General features: G+C 37.2%; 1 protein-coding gene across 22 annotated transcripts in view; it reads right to left on the bottom strand.

Annotated features, from left to right (window-relative positions):
* MYT1L (myelin transcription factor 1 like) overlaps positions 1 to 26,213 on the bottom strand; it is a 321,134-nt gene that overhangs the window by 42,675 nt on the left and 252,246 nt on the right. For 15 of the 22 annotated variants that reach the window (XM_054822319.1, XM_054822316.1, XM_054822318.1 and 12 more), the window contains 5 exons: positions 20,692 to 20,939; positions 18,125 to 18,361; positions 16,270 to 16,391; positions 15,845 to 15,907; positions 15,278 to 15,346 (listed from right to left, as the gene is read on the bottom strand). In XM_054822319.1, coding sequence (XP_054678294.1) covers positions 15,278 to 15,346; positions 15,845 to 15,907; positions 16,270 to 16,391; positions 18,125 to 18,361; positions 20,692 to 20,939 — 739 coding nt within the window. The remainder of the gene's footprint in view (positions 1 to 15,277; positions 15,347 to 15,844; positions 15,908 to 16,269; positions 16,392 to 18,124; positions 18,362 to 20,691; positions 20,940 to 26,213) is intronic. The other 7 variants (XM_054822325.1, XM_054822326.1, XM_054822327.1 and 4 more) reach the window with 1 other exon arrangement.

The raw sequence follows: 26,213 nt of genomic DNA, 5'->3' as shown, positions 1-26,213 counted from the left end.
TCTCCTAATAGCATTGCTGCAAGCCTGTGCTTGAAAAAAACCAAAACCCACGTGGTTTCTTTTCAGTAATTTTGGGTAGACACATTTGTTTCTGAAGAAGAATGTCTATTAAAATGGGAGTCACTAAGCCTCTCAGGAATATCTGCCACACAGCCACTGCACAGCAAGATTGGGCCAGTCAGGGTTTGCAGAACAGCCAGTGACATGGTTTCTCCCGCTCCCTGTATGTGAAAATGGGTCCAAAAGAAGGACTTGAAGACAGGTATAGCATTTGGTGTTCTTCACCTTAAAGGGTGTCTTCAAAAGCTCTTACAAGTGGCCTAGCTTTTCTGTTTATGATGTAAATGGAAGGTTTAGCACAAAATTAAACTGAAATTAGGTCAAATGCTGAGTACCTTGAAAATGCACTCTTTAAAGTAGGGAAGTTTTCCCTTGATAAGAGATTTACATTGTGGTTAGGTCAGCAGCCTGCTAGTTGCCTAAAAATTAGGCATAAAATTATCAACAGTGTAATTCTTGAATAGTTGTCTCTATGTTACTGCTTCTTCCATGCTCTACTCTTTGGTACTTCGTATGTCTTCTCCCAGGGGAAGCAATTGCCAAAGGGGCTGGTGGGCACAGCAGAATGACGTTGAATCTGTCACTTCATGAGACTTTCCTGGAGGTTTAGGGTGACTTCAAAATCTACAAATCTGGAAGATTTCCCCAAGAAATGCTGAGAAAAGCTATCAGATTAGGCCTGCTAAAAGCAGAGGAAACAAATTAACAACTTTCATATAGCCTGTCCTTAACGATCCACTAAAGTCATTGGGAAGAGAATGGGCACAACGCAGCATTAGCCATTCCTTAGCATTCTGTTTACCTGTTTTTCATTTGAATAGAACTGTTCAACTTGTGCACACACAAATACTTGATCAAGAGAAGGACTCCAGAAGATCACAGGAATGGAGACAGTTGGATCAGACGTAAGGGGGAAAGGAAAGACTGAGCGGGAAGGATGGAAAGAATAAGAGCATGAAGTCCAATTTATATGGCCTCTTTCAAAATAGTATATCAAATATTAGTATGAAAGACTAAGCCTACAAAATAGGCAGTAATATTTCTAGCCCTGTATAATTAAGAAAGAAGCAGGAGTCCTGCCTCTAATGAGAGTCCTTTCAGTCTAGCATTATGGCAAAGCCATAAATGAATAGGATTGTAAACATCTTTGAGTTATCTAGGAAATACACCATGGGCAGCATAAAGGCTCAGAGGTTTGCAAAAAAAATAATCTAAATGACAGAAAATGTAATGGGCTGGAATTTTATTCACTATTAACAGCTTGTTTCTTACTCTCCTGTTTCAAAAGAGCAATTAACATGATTTTCAGTACACATTCAGAAAGGTAAGATAAGGTAAACATAATAGTTCGGTGTAAAATGTGTTTAGGTGATTAATTGCATCTTAAGGCTGAGGGGTATGTTTTATTCCATATGCAGTCACTGCACTGTGCCTATTGGCAACCTTGAGAAGTGCTACTGTACCATGAAGTTCCTATACTGGATGGACTTTTAAATCTCTTCTGAATGTACGTGTTTCTATCTGAAAACGTGCCATCCAAAACCAGGGACAGGTTAACGTTTGGATAAGGGGAGCAAACTCTCAAGGGTTTCGTTTTCCCAGACAGATAAAGCAGATACTTTCTATTTTGGGGGTGAAGAGTCAACAGCAAAAGAGTAAAATCCTTCAGTTTTCATTTCATGAAAACAAGCAGCTTTTTCCCTCTAGGCCTAAAAACATTTGTCAGAAGCCCAAGTGAGGAAATGTGAAAATACTGAGTGTGAATTATATCAGACTGTGAGAGGCAGTCTGGTCTAGTAAGAAGGCTAATGAACAGTACAGCTAAGGGAAATACAGTTTTGTTACTGATTTTCTGTGTGAGTTTACATTAATTTTTTAAAACTTCTCAGACTTGCTCTAATTTTTCGTGATTGACTTGAGACTCATGTTCCATCTACACTGACTTTTAAGTATAACCTCACCATTTACGTGAGGCCCACAATGTTAAGCAAGACTTAATTAATATTGAAAGGAAAAATTCCTAGTGTGAATCTAGTCATGCATCTGCAAGGAGGACAGGTCGGGCATGACCACCCCTACAAGTACTCCGTCCTACTGCCTTTCGGTAATCTCAGATGGTAGACAGTGGGCAGACAAATCAGCCCTAATGAAGTAACACTTAGGAGGGTACAATGTCTTCTGTATTATTCCCAGCACTCTGAGAACTACAAAACACTGAGCTGCAAGTTTGCACTGCTGCAAGATGTTGCGGGATGGTTATGGGCCTGGAGCACTTGATAGACGAGGCTGAGAGCTGGCTTGTTCATTCTTATGAAGAAAAGTGTAAGAAAAATCTTACTGCTGTCTACAAATACCTAACAGGATGGCATGGTGAAGGCAAAGCAAAAGTTTTCTCAGAGCTGCACAGCTGAGAATGAGACACAATGAAGACAAAGTTCAGCATGCAAAAGCCCAATTCATTATAAAGGAAAAAAAATGACCATCAAACTGGTCAAACACTATCACTCTACCTGATTTCAGTCCCTTCTTGATAGTTCAACCATCTGCTAAATTCTTTGTATAGTTGTATATATTTGAAATATGTGTATATTTCTTTGTATTTGTCTATGTTCTTTTCAACAACTGAAAATGATGACTTTGGAATCCAGTTTGCAGAGCTAATGAATGCTCAGAAATTCTCAGTGAAGTAGATAAAGTGGATCACACCAAACGTCCTGATCAGTGAGAGGGGCTGTGTGCCTGAGATGAGATAATACTCCCGGTTTCTACTCCAGACATCCATCTGCCTCTGCTTCGGAGTTTCCTGTCCTTCCTGAAAAGATGTTGCAGCTGTCTGGGTAGCAGTAAAAGAAACAACGGAGCTTTTAGTACGGTATTCAATAACCTGAAATTGGTGCCATTTCACCCTAACCTGCCAGACTGTATGAGGCAGTTTGCACATTATGTGAACAAAGGAGGCATCCCTTCGGCGAGGGCAGGAAGCTCTGATAAGACCATTAAAGCTGTTCAAAGCTAAACTATCCCTTCTTGTGCTGGAATCTGCGACTGTATTGAACAGCACTTAAGTAATAATTCCAGCTTCATAAGACTGTTCCAAGGTATCATTAAGCAGAGCACTTGAAAATGAATTGTGCTTTTTATTTTCATGGGATACGCTCTGGTGTCTTTTCTTACTTTGGTCCTGCTTACATTCTCTTTAAGTTAACAAAGGCAGAAAGCCCACACTTCTGTACAATTTCCCCTTCTGCAACTCCCCTAAGATTATGCAGTGCGAGCTTGGTTCATACCGTAAACATTTCATGAAAGAGCCACTTTAATTTCGCAGTCTAATAGCTGCAGGAATAGTTTCCTAAACAGCTGCGCAGAATGCTGGAGAGGTCGGAGGTTACAAACAGGGATAAATGGCTGTGCAGCACAATGGCACTGTGCGACTGCATACTGCAGCGCAGAAAACAGCGCGCTCGCCCAGAAACGCTTTGCTCACGGTCGGGAATGCAGGCAGAGAGAGAAAGTGCTCATGCTCTATTATACCGTAGGGCTCTGAGCTCTCATACACTGCTGAATTAGAACAGCAGCCTTCGGTGAGAGGCTAACAACTTTGCCTTACGTGCTTTTTACAAGAAAAAGGTTTCCCTCTGAATTTTTAAAGCAACACACTTCTTTTCCAAAATCACTTGTTGTTTTTGCGTGCTTATAGCCAAATATCCCTGAGCATCTATTTACTGTTCCTTTCTCTGATTTCTAATTCACTTGGTTATCGTTGATACAGATCTCATCTAAACACTGATTAATACTTTTCTCCTGCCAGGCTGGTGAAGTGGAACCATAACTTTCTATTTTCAGAGTGAATTTTTACATTCTATATTCAAACTCTGATAAAATATTTTTTAAAAATCACTGTCCTTACAAACATTCCTGCTAATTAAATGCCCCCTGACAAGGGGTTGGGAGAATAATACGTGAGGCAGGAACACAGCCGAAACACAAATTCTCTGTTTTGATTAGCTCAGAGGTTGTGATCCTCAGCTACACACAAGATGGAAGAAGAGCGTCTTATTAACCTCCTGTCATGAACAAGGAATAGGCATAATTCCAGCCTTAACACCCATTCAACCATACAAAAATGACTAATTTCAAAATGAATACAGCATCTTGGGAAGGTCAAATGAAAGACTGTGGAACAGGTTACCCAGCAAACTACATCTTACAGAAATGTCTCCCATAGGTTGCGACTTCCCAGTGCTCATTGTTGTGGACTGCATCTCTTGCACAGGATTTAATCCATTGGTGCTGTCTTTAGAAACTGCCATATTTCCCTTTTTTCATGGTGAGGGAAATTTATAAGAAAAAAATATCCTTTGGCTAAATATCTTATTCATTACATTTACTTTACTTTTGAATGGAAAGTATTTTCATTGACACGAACAGACAAAAAAAGTTTTTCTTAGCCTTAAAGGCAATCCCACTACCTTGAAATAGCAGCTTTTAAACTTGAAGATGGAGTAGAACTATTTTTGTGATCATTCTTGATTACATAAGGCTTTATATGAAGATATAAACCACATTTGGTCTGTAGTACATTAACATTCACAAGAATTTTTGCAAATATTGGAGATATGTGGTCCTGATGTGTTTACTCATTACCCATTTGTGAATCAGTAGCATCTACTCTGGGTTCAGTAGAATTAATACCAAAATTTGTAAAAATGGAATTAAAATCAGGTAAACTACAATTAAAACATTGTATTCTGGATACAAGTTTTGCATACAAACTGGTAGACAATTACCTCTCATATGCATTAAATATTACTTATTTTTAATTTACAGAGCTTTATTGTATTAAATTGAAGTCAAACAGAAGTTAAAGAATCTCCTTACCAAAAATTGACTAATTAATACCTTAAAAATACTCTTTTCTTGTAAAATAAGTAATGGTAGGACTCTGTCTGTGACAGTATCGACGTGAAACGGGTTTTGTCAAGTGTAAGGAGTGCAAATTCTACTCATGTGGTTATGCATGGAATTTGGCCTTGTAACATACTGCCCAGGGAAAGCTTTTCACAGTTACAGAACATCATCTCAGATCGAAAGCCAGCTAAAGATGGTGGGAGTTTTTTCCATTGACTTAAGAGGACTTTGGATCAGGTCTCAGGGAAGACTTAGAACCATTGAAGGTCTTTTTCTGTGAATGGGTGTGTTGAGGATTAAACCTTAGCTAGCTTACAAAAAAAAAAATTCTTAATAATTCTGTTCTTTCAGATTCTTCACACTGAAGTCACAACAGGCGTATTGGGTGTTAGTCAAAAACAAGGCCCTTGCCCCTCCTCCATTACGCCTATACTTATGGAACATACTTACGCTTTTCTGACAGAAGTTTCTTGATTAGTGCATCAGAGGAAAACAAATCACCACCTACAATGGTTCCTGGAGAAGCCTTGAGGAGAAACCCATAATCTATAATTTTTTTTTAATTATTCAGCTCTTTTCATATACAGTTTTATGATTTCCCTATTTTTTTCCATAATTTGCTTATAACTCTTATTCATGGGGAACAAAACCAGTGATTTATCTCTGTGATATCTAGCATACCCAACATTTATAGCTTTTAAATTAAAACTTATTTATTTGTGAAATACACAGAAGTTAAAATAGCAGATACTGAATTCACTCCCTTTTAAAGAATAACCCTGGTATTAAAAAGAAAAATAATACACAAATATTTGTAAGAAATAACCAAGATGTTTTTTCAGTTTTAGATCTATTGTCTGATATCTTGTCTAACTCATGGCTGAATTACAGATTCAGATCACAGAGTCAAAAAGTAAATTATATGTTGTTTACCTATTAAACTCTGAATTCAGCATTCAGTAGACTGCATTTAACACAGGGTCATTTTAGTTCTTTCAACTATCACCAGTTTATACAAGCAAACAAAAAAATCCGTAATTCATAGTTTTACAGGTAAAATGAGTAAGTTGTGATTTTCTACTAAGTCTGCTTTAACATGCTTTTTGTGTGAATTATGTGTTCAAGAAAAGTGACTGACTGACTGCCCTGGAAAAAATAGTTGTCCACTTGTAAAAAACCCCCCAAAACCAAAACAAAAGAAAAGAAAGACTATGGCTTGGTTTTCCTATAAACTGTGTCTGCATGATTTGATTCCTTTCCTATTAATACAGAAGAAAAGTGCTCCAGTATCTAATCTTTTTTTAATAAATTATATTTACAGCTCTTTTAAGCTCCCCATTAAGTTGCAGTCTGCAAATTTGGAAACTTGATTCTGTTCATCTCCATGTAGTGTTAACCCTGAAGCCTGAAATTTTAAATATCACTCTGGTTGACTACTTTACAGCTGATCATTTTAACAAAACTATGTAAATAGTATAATTCTGGAAACTTCACCTTAGATATAATTTATGTAGATTTAGTTTTTTTCAAAGGTCTGGTTTTTTTTCCTTTTTACCACAGTCCAGAAAATAATAGATAACAATAGTGATGTGCTTATACTGCAGTCCTCCTCTGCCTCTTTTTTATTACAGAAAACAGATACTGGTGGAGCTGAGTGCAGTGTAAGTACAGTCAAGCATACAAAAATAATTAATGATGGCCAGTGTTAAAATACTCCTCAAAATCTAAGGTTGTTTCACACAGTGTACACCAAATGAGCCCATGCTGAAAGAGCACAATGTCGTTATCTGTAGAAGGAGAGAAACCAGCAGACTTTGAAGCAGTGGAAATTCTATGTGTGTTAGGGTAGAAGAGCAGTTTTTACATGCAGATGAGCAAATGTAAATTCCACTTACTGGGAATACAAAAAATATTGTAAAAGAAGATTATGATGAGGTGTTTATGAGGGATATGGGATATTTTAGAGATATAAAACATTGATATAGATACTACAGTGCTGCAAAAAATGTGTGCCACATAAAGTCCCAATAGCACTGAGATAAAAATAAAGGGGTGAACTTAACTGCATGGCAAAATCAGATGTTACTGTGCAGATACAGACACCAAGTAATCGAGTTAGCAATTGGCCATTCTAAGAAACCAAACAATGCAAGGAATTTTATAACTTCAAAAGATTTAAATAAGGCAATCAAACATGAATGCTAACCCAAGAGAGCAGCTGAGGGCATCTGCCCAGATCATCACTGTTGTATCTTAGCTTAACTCCACTGAAGGCAACGGAGCTATGCTAATTTACACCAACTGAGGATCCAGGCGATCGTATTTAGGACTTCGAGTGACAAAATTACTTTTATTTTGGGGTATATTTTAAAGGGTTTTGGCAAGTCTGACCAAACACAGAAAGTGCAAAACACTGCACTTTTAATTCCCCTTTTAGTAACTGTATAGTTTATGCAGCTTCCCATGGGGATTGCCTCAGCACTTGGGATATACCACAGCATCATGTTGCAGATCTTTGCGGATCTGGATGGAATGAGCAATTGGTTATGATCTGTTGATTTGAAGTAAAAATGATCAACATCACAATGGGAGTTTGCACAATAACCAAATTGTGCCAAAGAAAAGACCCTTGAATTGAATACGAGCAAATGCCAGGCTGAATGAGATTAATTATGCAGGACACATTCAATGACAAAGAAGTATGACCAAACCCAAGGAAGGCGGAGGCAACTGTACAAATGGAAAGACTCCAAGACAAGAAGGCCTTAGAGAGATTCATTGGGCATGTTAACATAACTAAGCAAATTCATTGATAATTAATCTCAATTAAGTGCTCCTCTCAGAATAGCTGCTTAAGGACTGCACAGAATGGCACTGGAATGACTGACAAGAAAAAAGTTTCGAAAATTAAAATGAACTGTCAAATAAACATTCACACGGAAATATTTGGTGATTAGGGAAGAGCTTAGGAACTAAGGGTTGTGTCTTCAAAACTGCCTAAGTTGTTATTGCAGACTCTGAATTCCACTTTCAAAGTTAGGCATATAGAAGTTGCAGGGATGTAGACGCCCAGCACTTACATTCATTCTGAAAACAAAGTTTAGACTCTTAAGTCATACAGGTTCTTTTGAATAATAATTCAGTGAACGTTCATCTGAACTGAGACTATTCCAGATGATAACTAAGTGGCAAATGGTTTTAAATGCTAAATAAAATCCAAACAGCAAAAAAATACAGCTATCAATATCTTTTGTTTTAAATAATTAAGTACATAAAGAAAGAGGCCATAAACTATTTGGGTATTGTAGACGCCTCTGTGCAAATGAAGCCTCTAATTTCAGAGCATTTCATGGTATTGAGAACTTACTAAGGCCCTGATTCTGCAAGGTGCTTCATGCAAACAATTGTGTGCCTGCATGGAACATTTCACAGCATCAGAGGTACTGATATGCAGATGGCTTTTAAGGAGCATTTTAGAGAGTACATGCTTTTAAGACTACCTCTCAGTAATGAACGCAATGATGAAGGGTCTTATGTAAACAGAACTCAAGTATTTTCCATTTTGGAGACAAAAGTTGACAAACTTACGTGAGAAAAATGGAATGACTCAACCTTACCAGAGTCTGAATGAGTTATTCCAAAAGAAAAAAAGCCCAGCCACTTCCATATGTAAAACTTATTGCGACTACAGAGATGAGGTTGCTGCAGATGATGGGTTTCTATACAAAGGACATTATCATAACACCACACAACATGAGGTTGGAAATGCTAGGTATAACCTACAGTGCCCATTTGAGTATTGAGAAGTGCAGGAACAGAGCCCAAGGTGTTCTGTTCTGGCCAGGCATGCATGCTGCCATCAAAGATAAGGTATCCAAGTGGAAATCTGCAATAAATACAGGAAACAAAAATGCAAAAAAAACCCACTGAAACCACATGAGATTCCTAATTTCACTTGGCCCAAGGATCTAGTTGAACAAAATGGGAAAGATTATTCTTTATAGGTGAACTAATACTGGGGATCTAAGTTCCTTGGTTTTGTTTTTAATAATTTAAATTAGACTTGCACGCTAACTTGCAATTTAATAACACATTAAAAACCGCAGTTTGTTTTACCATAACATTGCAGATAAGTTAATAAAACACTATAATTTACAAATGACTCGCTCTAGTAATTTTTAACATTACTCCAAATACATCACGTCTGGTCCTTGCAATCACATTTCCTATACAAAAGCTAAAACATCAAGGAACTTCAAAAAGTATCTGTAGATTCAAAGGATACATACTTAGCATCAAAGGAGTATTGCATTATAACACAAGATCACTTACTAGAAATCAACAACCTTGGTATTCAAGAAAAACTGTAATGACAACTTCTATTAAGTTTCCCATGTAGAAAAAAAAAAAAGAGGACATAAACAACAGGAGTAAAAAAAGTGATAGTAAGAATGGAAATGGTTATTTCTCTTGCACAAAGAGCAATTTTCTAAGAGAAAAGTGAGTGAAAACTATATAGTGGGTCATAGTCTTACTGAGTTCTTATAGGAGGACAGATGTAATCTCAACAGGAAAAGGGAAGGGAAGTGAAGTCAAGGCAAGGCAAAGGAAGGCAAGGCAAGGGAAGGCAAGGCAAGGCAAGGGATAAAACTCCTGTGCAGATGAAGCAACAAATGTACACCCAGGCACTGAACCATCAGAAACACCTCAATTGTCAAACACAGGATGTAGGTGGAGAAATCTCTTCAGCAGCTAAACAGATCCCTGCAGAAATAACTGGTTTGAGTACAAAAAGTGACTGTACATATTGGGAGAGCTATCAAGGTTTAAAGAGTATATGTACGAATCAATGTCCAGGAATAATCCGGTTACCTGTCTAAAGAGGGGAATGCTTCTGTGGTCTTTTACTAATATATCCTATTAATCTTTGTTTCTGCATTTTAATTTAGTATTTAGAGAAGGCCTATTTTTTGCAAGATCACTAAACTGAGGAAGAAAATATTACTTTTTTACTTCCCAGTTTCTGGTTCTTGCTGAGCAAATTGCAGTAAAATTACACCAATAAAAAGTGAATATTAGAGATTATACTAACATGGAAGAGTTTTCCTATAAGTATGAACTAAGGATAACCTCACTACCCAGAAAAAAACTGTACTGCATGGAGTTGTTCTTCCTAGAAGAGTTGTGGTTAACAGGGAAAGCTTCAGAGAAACCCACCTTTCCATCTGAACTGAAGGGAATACACTACTAGGATGACACATCTGGGAATAGGGAGACAAGGATAAAAAGAAGATAAGAGAAAGAGTAGAAGACCACCAACAAAAATATGGAAATTAGGGCAGAGTGACATGGAAAGAAGAAGGAGGCACAGAAATTCAAACTCTTACTTCATTGTGGAGAATGTGCAAAAATTGACAGAGCTCCTCACTTCGAGTTAAGAAGAGATGTGGAGAAGAAAAGCTCTCAGACTTTGTTGTAGAGAGGGAAGTGAGACTGTGCTCCTGCCTGTAAGTGCCATAGGGGAGTAGCGAAACATGTCCACCACAGGAAACAATGACATGCAAAATCTACATAGAGTCACGGGCACTTTGGGACTGAAGGACCGGGAATATTACAACAGTATCAGATTAAGTATCCAAACTTATATACACCTGGTCGAACTGCAAATCTTTCTGAGGTTCAGATTCTTTATTATAAGTAGTAATGGGATTTTCTGGCAGAAAACGGACTCAAGGAACAAAGGTAAATGTTAACAATTTGATGGTCAGTTCCATGGTAGACCAAGCTAATATCTAGTTACCTATGGCCTTTGAAAAAGTATGATTATTTTTACATGAAAGTAGCTAAGTGTGTCATTTTCTGGGAGTCTCTGGTACCCAGATCCTCTGGTTCCCACATTGGCAGTACACTGAGTAGAAATGTTCTCAGTCAGCGTGCTGCATTTTGGCTGGGACTGATTTACTGATGATCAAAATGTGTCCTTTTAAAAACAATAATTAATTTTAGGGTTTTTTAAAAAAATTATTTTGAATAGATTAGAAGTGCTTCAAAATGTTGCTTTTTTATAGTATTTGTAATTTGACAATGGGATTACAGTTTTGAAGTAACACTATTAGAAAAACCTCCTATGATAAGGAGTAAATAAGGAAAACTGATAAGGAAAAGCCCCTGGGTAAGATTAAACTGGATTTAACTTATGAATATTTTAATACTGGTAGCTGTCACTGGGTGGGCTGTTAATTGCTTTCCCATCATAGTTAAGTTTACTCATCAATATAGTGTCCCTACGTCCTTTAAAAATTAGTTGCTTTTCAACAAGTATTATAACCCAAATCTAATGCTGGAAAAGCTTGGATTCTTGCCAGATATTAATTTCTTCAGAGACCCTTAAAGCTGTTGACCTCTTTTTTTTGCCAGCAGCAGTAACAGAGCATTAAAGCTGAAGAAATTCTTCAGTTATTTGGAGATCATTGACCAGGCTGTGTAACTGCTTTGGTCTGCTGATAAACTATGCACAAAGATTCTCATGTTTCCACTTGGGCTTTGTGTGAAAGTGGAGAATCGTGCAATCTGCACGATAAACGTGAGCAAGAAGCCCTACAGAAGAGAAGCATGGAATGGTGGTAAGGAATAATTAGGCCAACCCCAGAAAAATCTAATTGAAAACTGCAACGTTATTATTCTGGGAATCAGGAAATGTGGGTGATGGAATATATGAAGTCAAAACTACCAAAAGGAAATACAGTGAGCATAACTGTTGAGCAAAATAAACTTTTCTCTAACCTTTTTAGATTCTCATATTATTTTGATTATGAATATTATCTGAAAGATATTATTCATGAATATTATTTGAAGTGTTTGCTATTTTTTGTTTTGGTTGGGGCTTGAAAAGAATCAGTGTGTTAGCAAAATTCCAGTTAGGAATCTGCATTATACCTGACTTGTGTGTGTTATACAATGCACAGAAGGAGATCATGGATTGGTAAAACATGATACAAAGGCTTTACCAGCACTTATGCAATATTTGCTACATAAGCTATGTATGGCAAAGCCATAAAAGTATGAAATCTTTCCAAACTAGGCAGTCCAGAAATACAATCCCTATGCTGCACTATCAATTCTTCTACTGCACTATCAATTGTTCTCTATACCCCATGCACTAGAAAAGTATTTTCCAGAAAGTTTACAGAGGTTGAAGTGTTTATGGATGACTGTAAACAACTACATTGAAAACTGGAACAAGGAATAAAAGATGAAGGAGAGATGGGAACAGTACAGATTGGTAGGGAGAGGACAGAAGGGATCTCAGCTTGGGATATAGGCAAAAAAATGTGTATACATTTCTTTCTACAGCCTGGGGCAGAAGCCAAGGTAACTGATTCTCACTACTCTTCCACTGTCAGCAAATATGTATGAAAAACACCAGCAACATTCCCCACCTCCTCCTGGTGCCAGTCCATGCAGAGCATTATACCTTTTACTGCTGCTTGCTACCACAGTAGTTCAGGTGACCTATATAGCGGATCTCAAAAGTTCCCATGGTGGCTGGTGGCCTGACAGAGAGCCAGTAGAATCCCACATTATGGAATTTCTGCTTCTTTTCAGCTTGCTCTTTTTAAAAGCAAGGAAATTATACCCCCAAATCTGACATGCAGAAGTATAACAGATGTAAACGAAGTATTTCACAGTTTAAAAAAATTCCAAAACCAGCTTTGGTTTAGCTGTTTTGTGCATATGCATTATCATTTACATGATCACATCTTCCTCCATCTTAGGCAGAGAACAAGAGCATAAATGAGAGCCGTATAAAGGATGCTGCCATGCATAAGACTCCTACTTCCCTGCTTTCGAATATATGCGAGAAATGTGAAGATACTTTATTTCTCTCTGTACCAACTTCAGCAGGATGGCTAAGAGCTAGAGAACAATAAAAATATAAATGTGATGGAGGTAGGAGATGGGCTGATTAGACAAGGAGCTTGAGACATAGAAAAAATGATGAAAAAAATCAGGATAGAGTGAATGGAGCAAGCGGAAGCTGGGACTGATCAGAGTTTTGGGGGAGGAGAAAGGATAGTCCCATTGCTGTTCTGGAACACTGGACTTTATCCTGCTTTTTCTGTGGAGTTCATCCCTTTTCACACAGGATCAATCACTCTTCATGTAAAACTGCCGCTTTCCCACAGCTCCAAGTGAATTCAATGGGTACTAAGCTTTGTACATATGCAGTTCTCTACCGTGCAAAGAACTCTGACAAACTGAGTCCTACAAGTCTCAAACTGAGCAATCGAAATTATATGCTTAAGATTTCTGGCTTTAAAATTACTTACTTCAGTGTATAATTGCAGGTGAAAATAAATTAATTCCTTTATAACCATGATAAACTAATTAGGAAACACTCCGATGCAATGGTAGGGACAAATATGTGAGCGAATTAGTAGTTACATCCTGAAAGTACAGTTTGAGAAAAGTGCAGTGAATAGCAGACAAGGCCACACATGGGATAATGAGGAAAACAGAAGAAATTCATTAGTTGTTTATGCAGTGATTACTGTCTGCCCTGTGCAATGAATTACTTTGCTATCCTATGGAAAAATATGTGATCAGAAAATGAAGGATTGCATTGTAATGAAAATGCAAGAGAAACGAGTTAAGTCAGCCTGCTTAGAATTCTGGCATTTCCTAAATTTTGAATTCACTTAACAGTTTTTATGTGTTCAATAGGTATTACAATAACTGCTAAATTAATAATTTATGCTAAATGCTAAATAAATAATGGATGCTAAACCTAAAAATATAATTTAAAATATGACTTAATCTTGTCCTCTTCGCTCAGGCAAAACTTGCAATAGGTTGAGAGAATGGCATGAGACAGGAGTGCAGTCTCAAGTTCAAGTGGGGATTTTTTCCGTCCTGGTTTCTATTAGGTAGGCTTGACTGTAGATGCTTGAGAAAGGCAGAGGAGATGGGGTAATTCAGGAACAATTTCCTAACACAAGTGGAAACTTTATAAAGGGTTAGAGCAGCAAAGTACGTGCTTAAAGTATTATTCATGCTGCTCCAATAGTCTTGTCTGCGTCTTGGTTATGTAATTGCATTTCCTCGAACATCTACCAATTGACCCATCCCAACCAGAATCCAGATCCAAATCTGAGTTTCTCTGGGGTTTATGTGCCCATGTCTTACTCTGCTTATACTTACACGTTTTCCCTGATCTCATTTATATCCCTTCCTCTTTCATATCAAATAGCCTTCTAGCAGCAGATACCAGCATGATCTAAACTGATAGTTTTAAAAAAGATATTTTTGACTGGGTGGGAAATGAATTGTAAATTTTGTACCTATTGTTTGCATCTAGTGACTAGATTAGCTAAGACTAGAGAGGAATCTTACTTCAGGAGGTTTCCCATGCTTGCTTTCTTATCTTTCCCATGCTTTACAGTTGTTTTTTTCATCAAGGTATGTACTGAACTGAAGAAATGCTATTTAAGGCACTTACGTATGGTAAAGACAGAATATTGCTTAGCATGGCAGGATAAGCTATCCACTCATACTTTCCCTACCCAATTTTTCCTTTTACTTGTGAACATCTTTCCATGTTAACCATAGTACCAACTCAGGAGTACCGCTATCTCATAGCACTAAAAAACTCTATAGTTCTTTCACATACAGAGTTTCAGTCAAGCAGGAAGACAGATCAAAGCTGTCTCACGATTCTCTAAGTTTCATTGCTGACAATTGTCACTCCAAAGAACTGAAAGGAATTGTAAAGAATGCATTTTAAGTAGGGGAATAACTAAGTTAACACTAAAAAACATAGTCAAATTAGAAAATGCATTAAGCTGATAACAGTGATACAAACCTGGGGAAAATTATGTAAGCATTAGGGATAAACAAATTGTTTTCTCTTCCCTCCGATCTATGTCTGAGAAACTGCAGCGCTTTACTGGTTGTGTAATCAAAGTATTTCATCAGTCTAATCACATGAGAATTTTCTGTTCTAACTAGCAAACTCAAACATTCAGAAAAAAATTGAATAGGAATTGAAACATTTAGATGAAATTCCAGAAGTTCTGACTTTTGTCCATCCCTGTCACCTAATGAATACACAAAAGGAAGCACTACGTCAACAGACTGATGTGTAGAGCCAGCCTGTATGGAATTTCTAGAGACTTCAACACATGTTCCAAGCAGGATCAGCCCCTCCTGCAGCAGCTCTCCGGACAGCCTTTCTATTTCTGGTACAATAATACACACTTTGTGGTCAAATAAATATTTATAAAGAAAATATTTGTTCTTTATATCTTACTTGAGTTCTTGTGAGCTTGTGGCCAGCATACTTCGAATGCTTTTGTCAGCCAAGGGACAGCCAGATAAACTGTAAGACAGGGCAGGACATACAAGTAAGTTAATCTTCTTATTAACTGAACACTCCCAAACAAACACAACATAAAAATTAAAAAGTAAAAGTTTGTAATGCAGAAAAGCGATGGGGCAAGTGCTGTAATATTGAATTTCGTAATATAGTTAACCCTCTGAATATATTTAGGTATCAACATTACTTCCAAAATTACATACTGTAAATGTTCTTTTTTTTTTTTTTGTTTCTCTATGAACTAGTAAAATGTAACAAAAAATATTCGAGATTCCTGGGTTAACTACTTAAATGCTTAAGAATACTTTGGAAATTTTAGTAATCTATTTAAAAATAAAAGACGTTTATACAACACACAAATTAGCATGCTTTTAAGATCAACATATATTACTCAAAGGGTTAACACATAGTTCAACGTTTTACTTTGACAGCATTGTTGAGGTAAGCTGAAAACAATAAATTGAAAAGACAGAATCCACCATGAAAAAAATGAAGTCACACCTTCTATGTGAGGCGTAATTACCAGTCACATGACCACTCCCATCACACCCTGGTGTTGGACATCTGCCACCAAACAAAAACAAAAACAGCCAAAATAGTAAGTATGTTTAAAAAAAAACTTTTAAATGTTTCATTGTTTCCAGTTTAGCTGCAATGACTGCAAGGGGTTTTAAGCATCCTAATCGAAAAGCTGCAAAATGAACAGGTTTAAATGAAAATGGCGTCTCAATACAATATAGCATCATTAAGAACAAGCAAATACACGTTAGCTTATCACTTTACTTAACTGGCAGTTTGAAACATTTATATGCTGCAAATGTTGCATGCTCATACTGCAAGGCGTATATGTACTCGTTTGTTTAAAAAAAGACAAAGAGAGAAAAGGTTAAAAGGAGAAAAATAATTTCACCTCACATTATGCTTACGTTATTAAATCCTTTTTGCTCTCTTTGCATTGAGGGTATTTGGGTTTAGGACTTGGGATTGTAACTTCACCAGGATATCTTCTTTCTTCAAGTGCCTCTTGGAAAGGATCCAAATCTTCTGGCTACAGGCAAATATATACGCATTAGTTATTCTATAGTTACAGCTGCGTGAGGTTACAACTTACACAAAATAATGCAAAGCAGAGGCATCAGAAGTTATCTCCTTCTTTATCCTATTCTGCCAGAGAAAATGAATGAAATTATTTTATATTCCTTTACCTATTAAACTTTTAAATAATATTTGGGTATTTCGATGAAGACTGTGGAATATATAGTTTATTTAACTAGGAAAGAAAAAAAAAGGGGGCAAACCACAACTTTTTCTATAGTGGTCATATTATTTTGCTTTAAAAGAATCAGCATTTTTTCCTGAAGTCACCACAAAACAGAGGAAAGGGAAAAAAGATGACTAAATACAGTATCTTATGCATCAAAAAGCCATCTTAAATAACATTTTTAACAGTTTAGAACATCTCAAAGATGAAACAGGAGCAATCTTAACATCTACACATAGAATCTCAATCTAAGGCAAACCTCAATGGATCTGTCTGGCAAAATAGAATTATATAATTTGTAAATAACTTTTCTGACGCATTCAGAAATTCAAAATCATCTATTTCAGGAATGAAGTGGCTGAAAGCATTGATTTAGCGATTCCTGCAGATGGTGCTATAAACACCCCAGCAGAAATAGGGAGTTCTGCTTGCCCTGAAAAAACCACGCTATACTGTCTGCTTTACCTCACGTTTCCTCAGTAATGACAGATTTCCTCCTAACTTCAGTGAAATTAATAGCAAAACTGTAATTAACACCAGAGCTAGAATGCATTCAGTGTATCTAGTCAAAACGTCACTTTGTTATATGTTTCAAAGTTATATGTTTTAACTAAGATTGGCAACAGATGTGCTACACACGAATGATTAGCCTGATTTTCTGTTATAAACCAAGAAAAAACACAGAACAATGTCTGGAAGTCTCCAAACGGCTAAATTGCATTGAGCGCAGCATTGTAAACTACACAGTGGTTAAGGTTGAAACGTGATGAACAAAAGCAGTGACATTAAAACTTGTCAGCAGACGTCTTCAGTGTCCTGGCGGTTCTAAGTTTTGAAAAGTAGAAAAAATTCAGTAACTTATTTTCTTTATTTGCTTCCTCCGTTTAAAGGGTTTTGCTGTTGTCTTGGTATTATGAATTGAAAAGTCATACCTATTTGTAACATCCCTTCTTTGTATTCTTGAAACAGTATTTCATTAATACAGGCCCTTCCATACGGAGAGCTACCAGGAGTGTATAAGTAATCTAGAAGAAGATTAGCTAAAATAGTTGAAAGCTTACATTATACTCTGCTGCTTTTGTTTAAATTGATTTCTAAGTAATACATGCTTTCAAATACTCAGCACATCATTTATGGTTTTCAAATTCAGGCGAATATCTTGTCTTGAGAGCTGATTATCCCACTATTGCACAGTTATGTCAACTTGCTTATAGAGAGTAACGTAATCTGGATATAGCGAAACATCTTCACTGCAGAAAATATTTGTTAACAAGATGATGCTGTTAGAAAACATGATTCACATTCATGGTTCAAATGTTGTCTTATGGAACTTAGTCACAGATCAGATGTGCGCCAGCATGATATAGTCCTAAAGATTAACCAGCAGAAAGTCCTTTTGGTAGAAAACCACCATTTTTATCATGTATTCATTTTGTTTCCTCTTTACCTCCAAATTTCAGAAATGTAATGAAATACCAAAATTAGATTGCAATGAGAACTAATAGATGAAAAAGACATACATTAATCTCTTTGGAATCATCTTCATCTATCCTACTGGGCTTCATTTTAGTGTAGTCCACTGGCAAGTCCCAGCAGTCACCCTCGTTCAGTTGGTAACACCGGTTATTCATCACGGCTTGCCGTTGCGGGGACATTGGCTCCAGTGGTGTCAAAATGGTACAGCAACCATCTCGCTGCCTCTGCTTGTTCATGCTCAGATCCAACGTCCCATTTTCATCGACTTCCATATCAGGATTCTGTCAAAATAAGAAAAATAGTGTTAATTCGGCTTCACACTAGCAAACTGTTACCTCTCTGTGTTCTTCAATCTGATTGCCTAGCAGAATGATAAAACGCTTTTCCATTCCTGTATAGATTGTAAGCATTGAGCCCCCTCCTACACATAGCATGATGCTGTTACACAACATTAATGCTGTTAAAGTAGATTTCTTCCTGAATGGCTAATCTGATGTTTAGAGGAAGAGGGAAGAGTCTTCATTACCCCTCCTGCCAGCCAGCACACAGGTGCAAAATTTGGAATGAAAAGGAGAAATCTCTAAAGGTATTTTCTTATTGTTGTTTTATGCTCTTGATTTATTCTGTGACAGGTGAGTATCTATGAGGTAACATCTGCATAATTCTTGTTTCCAGTCCTGACACCTGTCTGGATGATTAGAGTAACAAAAACCAGCTAGCATCAAGTAATCTTTGTTTGTTTGTTTATTTAACATTAACAGTCAATGCTTGAATAGATAATGTCAGAAAATTAAACAGGGATGTAGGGTACCAAAACAAGTCCTTTTGGACACCATTTGCCAATGAGGAAATACATTCAAATTTCACAGTTCCTTCCCTGCAGATGTAAATGTATTAACATTTCATATATCTATCTTTATAATCAATAAATTTAGGTAGCGGAATAGTAGCAACAATAATTGTGCCAATTTCTGCGGCGACTGAGGTACTGTGAAAAATAGGGTCAGTATGGGCTCTGACTTTTTCTTTTATAGAAACAAAAAAGGGTTGTCTCTTATACTCAATGAGAAGAAATAAGATACCTTAAAATGAAGACAAATTTTAAAAAACTAAGGACAGTTAAAATAAAAATGCCCACATCCTTCCAAAAATGAAACGCCCCACAAGAAATTTGGTTTCAAAACTAATGTGAATGCGACCGACTCCTCATATGTCTGATGACTTTCTCTCCTCTGGAGTAACACCAGAGCTGCAGAAAAGCACTGTGAATGCAAATCTCTCTTTCTGAATTACTGCCTTTTGTCAGAGCATATATCTAATTGCTGCTATCCTGCTAATTTAATTTAGAAAATACTTGTTTATCTTCTCAGATTCATTCCTCCAGTCTCAATATAGGGCAACACATTAGGAAAGAGGCCCCTTCTGGTTTTGACACAGAAGATTTTTAGCATTGTATTCCAACTTTTTCCATCATGTTGATATAGAGAAAAACTGCATTTATTTAAATGCCAGAAAGAGATTTCCCTCTTGAACAGTACTAAATAAATTAATATAAAAAGCAGCATTTGAAAACAAAGTCACCAGCCATTCTGGCTTGAATCATGATTATTACTAATACCTACTGCTACGGGTTTAGTTTGTTATGAATGATCAAGGCGCTTTACACGATGAGGGGAAGCAAACCTTTGTCTATATGTAGAAGAACAGAACATGTCTGCCAGCTCAAAAGCTCTTCTATAAGCACAATAAAAATGTTTCCTCTGCACTGCATCTGTCTACTTAGCCATCTAGTGGTCTCGTACAGGTAGCACCGTACTGTTTGCTGGTGCATGTTAAATACTCATTTCTTAACAGCTATCAGAGTCGAAACTTAACGTTTATCATGAAAAAAATAATCTTTGGGTAAATGTTTAATGAATGTTATTAGTGCATTGTTTTTCTTAATATATAAAGCTAACAACAAAAGCTTTTATTTGTATCTGTATAGCTATTTCATAACATACTGAGGCTCTATGCACATACAGAATGTTAGTGACCCTGTGAAGCACATTTAAAGTCAACTGTACTGGAGGATTTGTTCACTTCAAATTTATTATGCAGTGACTTAAGAACTGTGATTTCACAGGCAAGAAATTATAACACACAAGTAGCATAGATTTCTTTGTACTAGATCTTACAACCTTAGGTCCCATTTGTGACTTTTCAATGAAAATACATCGTTAAATCTTAATCCTTTCACAAAATGTATGAATCAGACTGTGTTTAGCAAAAAAAAAATCAGTAGTGCAATTAATACCACTTGAGCAATCCAAACATCTTTTATAATTATAGATCTCCCTAGTAAGAGACAAATTAAAAAAAGAAGGAATACATGCTATCAGTATCATCAGTTCATATACCGATCAGGATTTCCTGAGGTACTTGTGAGCAATTTGCATCTTTTTTTTTTTTCCTCCCTGCTTTAGCAGAGACACCAGATTAAGTTAATTTTGAGGAAAAGAAAAAAAAAAAAAAGCAAGATGTACTAAAGCTATTCTTCTGTCTATTAGGGCCACAGAGCAAGTGCAGTAAAGAGAAATCTTCATCAACAAACAGAAGTACTAATTTTTACCCTCGCACAGAGATCCTGAGGCTTAGTGGAGAGGTTCTGAGGCATCTCCCTGCAGCGAGTGGAGAGATTCAGAATAGCAGTAGCAGCCATGTGCGCTGCCTCCATGTCATGAGTATAGTCAAAGCTGCTCTTGCTGCAGGTACTGCTGGCACTGCTGCCTCCACCACAACTCATATTGCTGCTGCTGCTAGGGGCATAACTGCTTGTTGTGCTGCTGGTTGGACTTGAATTCTTACAGTAGCGTTTAGCTGTGGGAAGAAATATGACAAGGATGACTCAAAAGAACAAGCATTCTGCATAAGTGAAGAGAAAAACAAACTGCTGGAGGTGAAATTTATAATGAGCAACAGTAACCGATGCAAAAAAAAAAAAAAAAAAGCCGGCAACAAGAATGATGGCTGTATTTCTTGATTTCTGTCTGTGATTTTTATATGCTACATATGTGAGTTTGTATGAAATAACCTCCTGTAAAGATCTGCATGACGTGATCATGAATCGTTCTGACAAACAGGCTGGATTTAGAAAATAATAAAAACACAGAAACACTGCTTTTACCCCACATATATAGTCAGACAGAAGGCAGGATCTGCTCAGCTCATTCATTTTTATTAATGAGGGGCAACATAACACTACGGGACCTTTTCATATTTACATGAGCAAACTGCTAATTTAAGGCCTAGACCCCCCGAGCTGCTGGAGATCAAGCCCACCGTAAGGCTGACAGGCTTGGTCTCTGGGCCACAGTGCTCCCCATATGTCCTCAAACACCCCGTGCTTCCTACAATGTTTCTTCTTCCTACATCACAGGCAAATATTACGACACTGGCCATCAGAAAGGAGAGGAACATGATGGAAGAAGAAAGGTGGTGGTCACATGTGAGTTTTACCATGGCTTGCACAAAGGCAGAAGCAGTGGCTGTATAAATGAAACAGATATAAGTGAAACGTCCCCACCTCCACACAACCCGAGCACCTACAACTCTTCATAAAAACAACGAGGACCAAAGACAGCCCTTCCTGCCCACGTTGAGGACAGCGGCACTCAGCCGTACTCTGACCGACAGAAGCCGCGAGCGGTCACAGAAGAGCCAAGGCACTGACAAACCTCACGTCCAGCCTCGCTAATACAATCTAGCACTCTTGCTGCTTTTAAGAAACGCTCCTTGCAGCCGAAAGTGTTATAGTAATAATGCAAAACAGCCCTATTAGCCCATTTATTTCTCCAACCCTCTTCCCAAATAAACTGTTTTAAAAGTGTTTAGATAAAATGCAAGAAAGTATCAGCTCATCTCCTAAACCTAAAGTTTATGTATTTTCATAAAGAAATGAAAGTCAAGGTCAGAGGATACATACAGGCATATTACAGCGACTACTTCCCCTTAAGATGGAAATGTATACTGCAGAGATCACACCATATAGCACAGTGTAACAATAACCAACTAGCATGCTGATTAGAGAGCTATACAAAGAAAGGTCAGGCCCTAGCTAGAGCTCTTCCATGATGGGCTCCATTTAAATGCCAGATTCTTCAGGTGTATTTGTCTGAGCAGACATACATATAATAATCTGCTCCCACGAGCACAGCCCATTTGTGAACCACAGGCTGCTTTGGTAGGCAGGCAGGGTTCGAAAGAAGAATCTGAAAGCAAAATATCTCTGCTAGAGCTTATGTCATTCTCCTTTCTTTAAAAGACTGAAAAAAATCATGGCGTTATTTTTACTGTAAAGGAAATAGTGTTTCACTTAATTCGTAACAGATGGAGTTTTCTCAGGAAAGCCACATAATGCACAGGGTGTGATTTTTTTAAAGTGAAGTGAATGCTAAACATTCATCACATTTCTTTGCTTTGAACACATAGTAGCACTACTCTAGCAGGGTATCCACTAATAATAAACCTGTGAACTATTTCTCAAGAGTTTCATTATTAATATAGTAGTCAGTGGTGATTAAAAATTCAGCATTTATCCATTGTTAGTTTGTAACAGTATCCAAGACATACAAGAATTTTCCTATACTTAAGGAAGGAAATAATTGAATAATTCAGTTTCTACTGTGTTAACACAGCAAGCACCCTGTACCACTGAACTTGTCAAATTAGAAATATATTTCAAAATTCATATGAACAAATAAGACTTCTGTCACTTGCAAAAAAAGTTAGTCTTGTTATAGCAGGTCACATTTAGACAGACATGAGACATACTACATGGGAAATTATATATATGAGAATGTGTGTTAAAGAAAAGGAGGGAAAGAGGCAGCTTTATACATAGAACTAACCATCAGAAACTCATGCAGGCTCTGATATGGACTCCTCTGTGGCCTTGGTCAAACTATATTATCCCTCGAATTCATTTTCCCTATAAATAGAAAGTTGCTTCTAAAATTTAGTTGTGTTGTGATTCACTTGCAAAACACTTTGAAGATGTAAAGTGCTATAAGCATGCTACGCAATTATTAGCTTTTAGATTACCAATAATTTAAGCAAAGCTCACTTAGAGAGAAATGGCCATGGTTATTTTAACTTTACTGTAGCTGTACATTTTAAGATGAGTCACATAACCCAGACTGTTCATTTCACATTAGCTTTTCAGGAGAAACAAAGATCACCAATTTGCAATGAACTAAACCAAGTAGATCTCTAATGAAGGGAAAGATGCATTTTTTCAATACCAGATAATTCTGCTTGTTATGTCGCCCAGCTCTGTGGCACCAGGTTTTGGAAGCTCTGCAGTCCCCCCTACACTTTGTGATCCGGAGTGAAACCAAATGTGGATAACACCTTTCCCATTAAATAACAGACACAGGTCAAACCAGCTGCACACCCATACTGGCCTCCCGTCAGACATGCCTGGGGGCTCATTACAAAGAACCTCTCTAAGTCTACAGGCTCCTTTTGCAAATTAATAATGGAGGAGTGGGAGAAATCCCAACATAAAGGACCAAACTAAGATATTTGGAGTGGAATGAAATTCTGCCCAGGCACCCTCATCCTCAGTACTGCCTAAACACTGAATATGTTACATAAATCAATTACAGTTTCAACATTTGTTCTGACTTGCACAATAAGAGATGCATCTCGCCTAACTTCAGATATCTGACCTACTCATTACAGGCTTCCTCTACAGGCAGTGGGGAAAAAAAAAAAGGAACTTTCGGTCTGATGAATCCCACTCCTGACATTTTTTCGGTGTTTCGATGGAAGGACCCAGTCCTACTGGTAGGATGAGAGGAGCTCCTGCCATCACCCAAGCAACTGAAAGGGTTGCTGTCTCCTCTGCCTGCTGTGTCCAGCTGTTATTATCTCTGCTGCTGTACACCATAAGCCCAGCATCCAATACACTATGAAACTAGTTTCAAAGAAAAAATAAGCCCACAAACACAAGATTTCTCAAGAATTATCAGAGCATCCTACCCCACAATATAAAATATCCATTTTCTGTTTGGTCATTACTAAAGCTTACTGGGGAAAAAAAAAAATCAAGAAAACAATCCAAAGGAGCTATTTATGTTCATGTCACTCACAACCATATGCTTATTGAACATATAATCGCTTTCTCTGATAATGAAAATACAGTGCTAGCTTACAATTAAAAAAGGATTGAGACATGAAGTTATTGATTTTTCAGATCCTTAGACTATTTGTCTCATCTTATATAGTCAGAAAAACTAAAGTGCTGTTTACTTGCAAGTTCCCCCAAAACCTTAGGCCTACTTTCAGGTTTTTCAAGTAGACTTCAGAACTAAATCTGCTTTTATATAAATGTGTTTGCTGACATACATAGTAGTTGTGCACTCTGTACCTCCATAATGGCTTTAGTAGCAATAATTAATAATTTTTTTTACACACAAATATGAAATCACCTAGAAATACTCCAAAGTTCCTTGAGGAAAAGTGGCTCTTTTAAGTGAAGAGCCTCTTCCTGAAATCTCTTTCATATTCAGTTATTTACAGTAACTGTCAGCAAAATCCTTGTCCCATTGAAAGTCAGTGCCAAAATTTTGACCGATTTCTATGTGCCTAGGATTTCACTTCATCCTTCTATGAATGTAGTTGATTTTCCTGAGGAACTTTGAAACCATTTGCCAATTTAAGCCAAATATGACGGAGTTCTCATGGAAGACCAAAGAGATGTGAACCCTAAAGTTTTCATGAAAATCACTGACAGAGTACAAAGAAAAACTCCAATTAGGTCCCATCCCTGGCACCATGTTGGCAAGTCCCTCTGGCCAAGCAGCACACACATCACTTGGAACCAGGTACGGTGTGTGCCGCCTCCTGCAGAGCCAGGGGTATGGAACAAATCCATAGGGAATTAGCCTTTGGCTAACAACCTGCTCCAGCTACAATGGGCTTCAGCTGTTCCGAGTACACCAGAACCATGTATACTTGCTGTACCAGCACGAATCACACGTATACAGTGTCTCTCAGTCCTCTCTGGCTCACATTACTGAGCAGCAAAGCAACCTAGTCCTGATCTTATCTCCAAGTAAACTTCCTATTTGTCTCAAAGGAAGATGAGTGTGCATATAAACAGTGACTGTATCACCTTAACCTTTCATTATTTAAGGTCAGTGTTAAACTTGTATTTAATGTTATTTTTCAAGTTCTAGTGTTTTGGGAAAAAAAGCGGAGTTTGTAATTATTTGCTGAAAAAGGGGTCTTAAATAAGAAAAATATATATCATCTGCTTAAGCATCAGTAATTTGATCTGAGAATACGCATGTCCACAGGACCCCAGTAATACTTTGATTCTTTCCTTTCTGCACGAGTAGACAGAGCATATACACAACAGTTAACATCTTATTTACCTTATATTAATGTACACTCATTAGCTTACTAACAACAGTTAGAGTTAGTGCTTTAACTTTATTAATGTTCAAGCCCTTATTCTGATACAGGCAAAGAAGACGAGTGTGTGAGAGAAGAAAAAAGGGCACTTTTACTCAAAAAAATGTTGCCTTTCACACCCTTCTCCTTTCTGCTACAGAGCAAGAACATGCCTGTTGATTCTATGAGAAAGCAAAATATCCAAAATATCTGAAACATGAAGGCAAGAGCTGTAGCAATTTTCCCTTTTTCCACTTACCTACTTTTGAATGTCAGTGTCTGTGTTCAGGCAACAGCATAAATTGTTCTATCTAGTATATTTATTTCTGTTTTCCTAAACAAAAATCTGACACCTGCCTGAAATTTCCTATGGTAGTCAGTGAGTAGCAGCAAATATTTTAACCAAAAAAAAATAAACTGCTAACACATTCAAAAAAAGGGGAAAAAAAAAGAAAATAGAAATGCAGAGTTTGGAGAGATATATATATATATAGACACACATATTTTATATATATATATGTACATACACACATATAATTGTATTATTTTGAAATAATCCTGATGTCCTCAAAAGCTACAATCCAAATCCTCATCTTTATCCTGCAGTTCCTTTTTCTCACCTAGTAAAAATCCTTTTGCCTGACAGACCCCATCCTCTGTCTTCTCCTGAACTGAAGCCACTTTCAGCCTACT

This window comes from Grus americana, chromosome 3 (genome assembly GCF_028858705.1).
Source record: "Grus americana isolate bGruAme1 chromosome 3, bGruAme1.mat, whole genome shotgun sequence".
Lineage (NCBI taxonomy): Eukaryota > Metazoa > Chordata > Aves > Gruiformes > Gruidae > Grus > Grus americana.
Note: the sequence above shows the minus strand (reverse complement) of the source record. Positions and strands in the feature narration are given on the sequence as shown.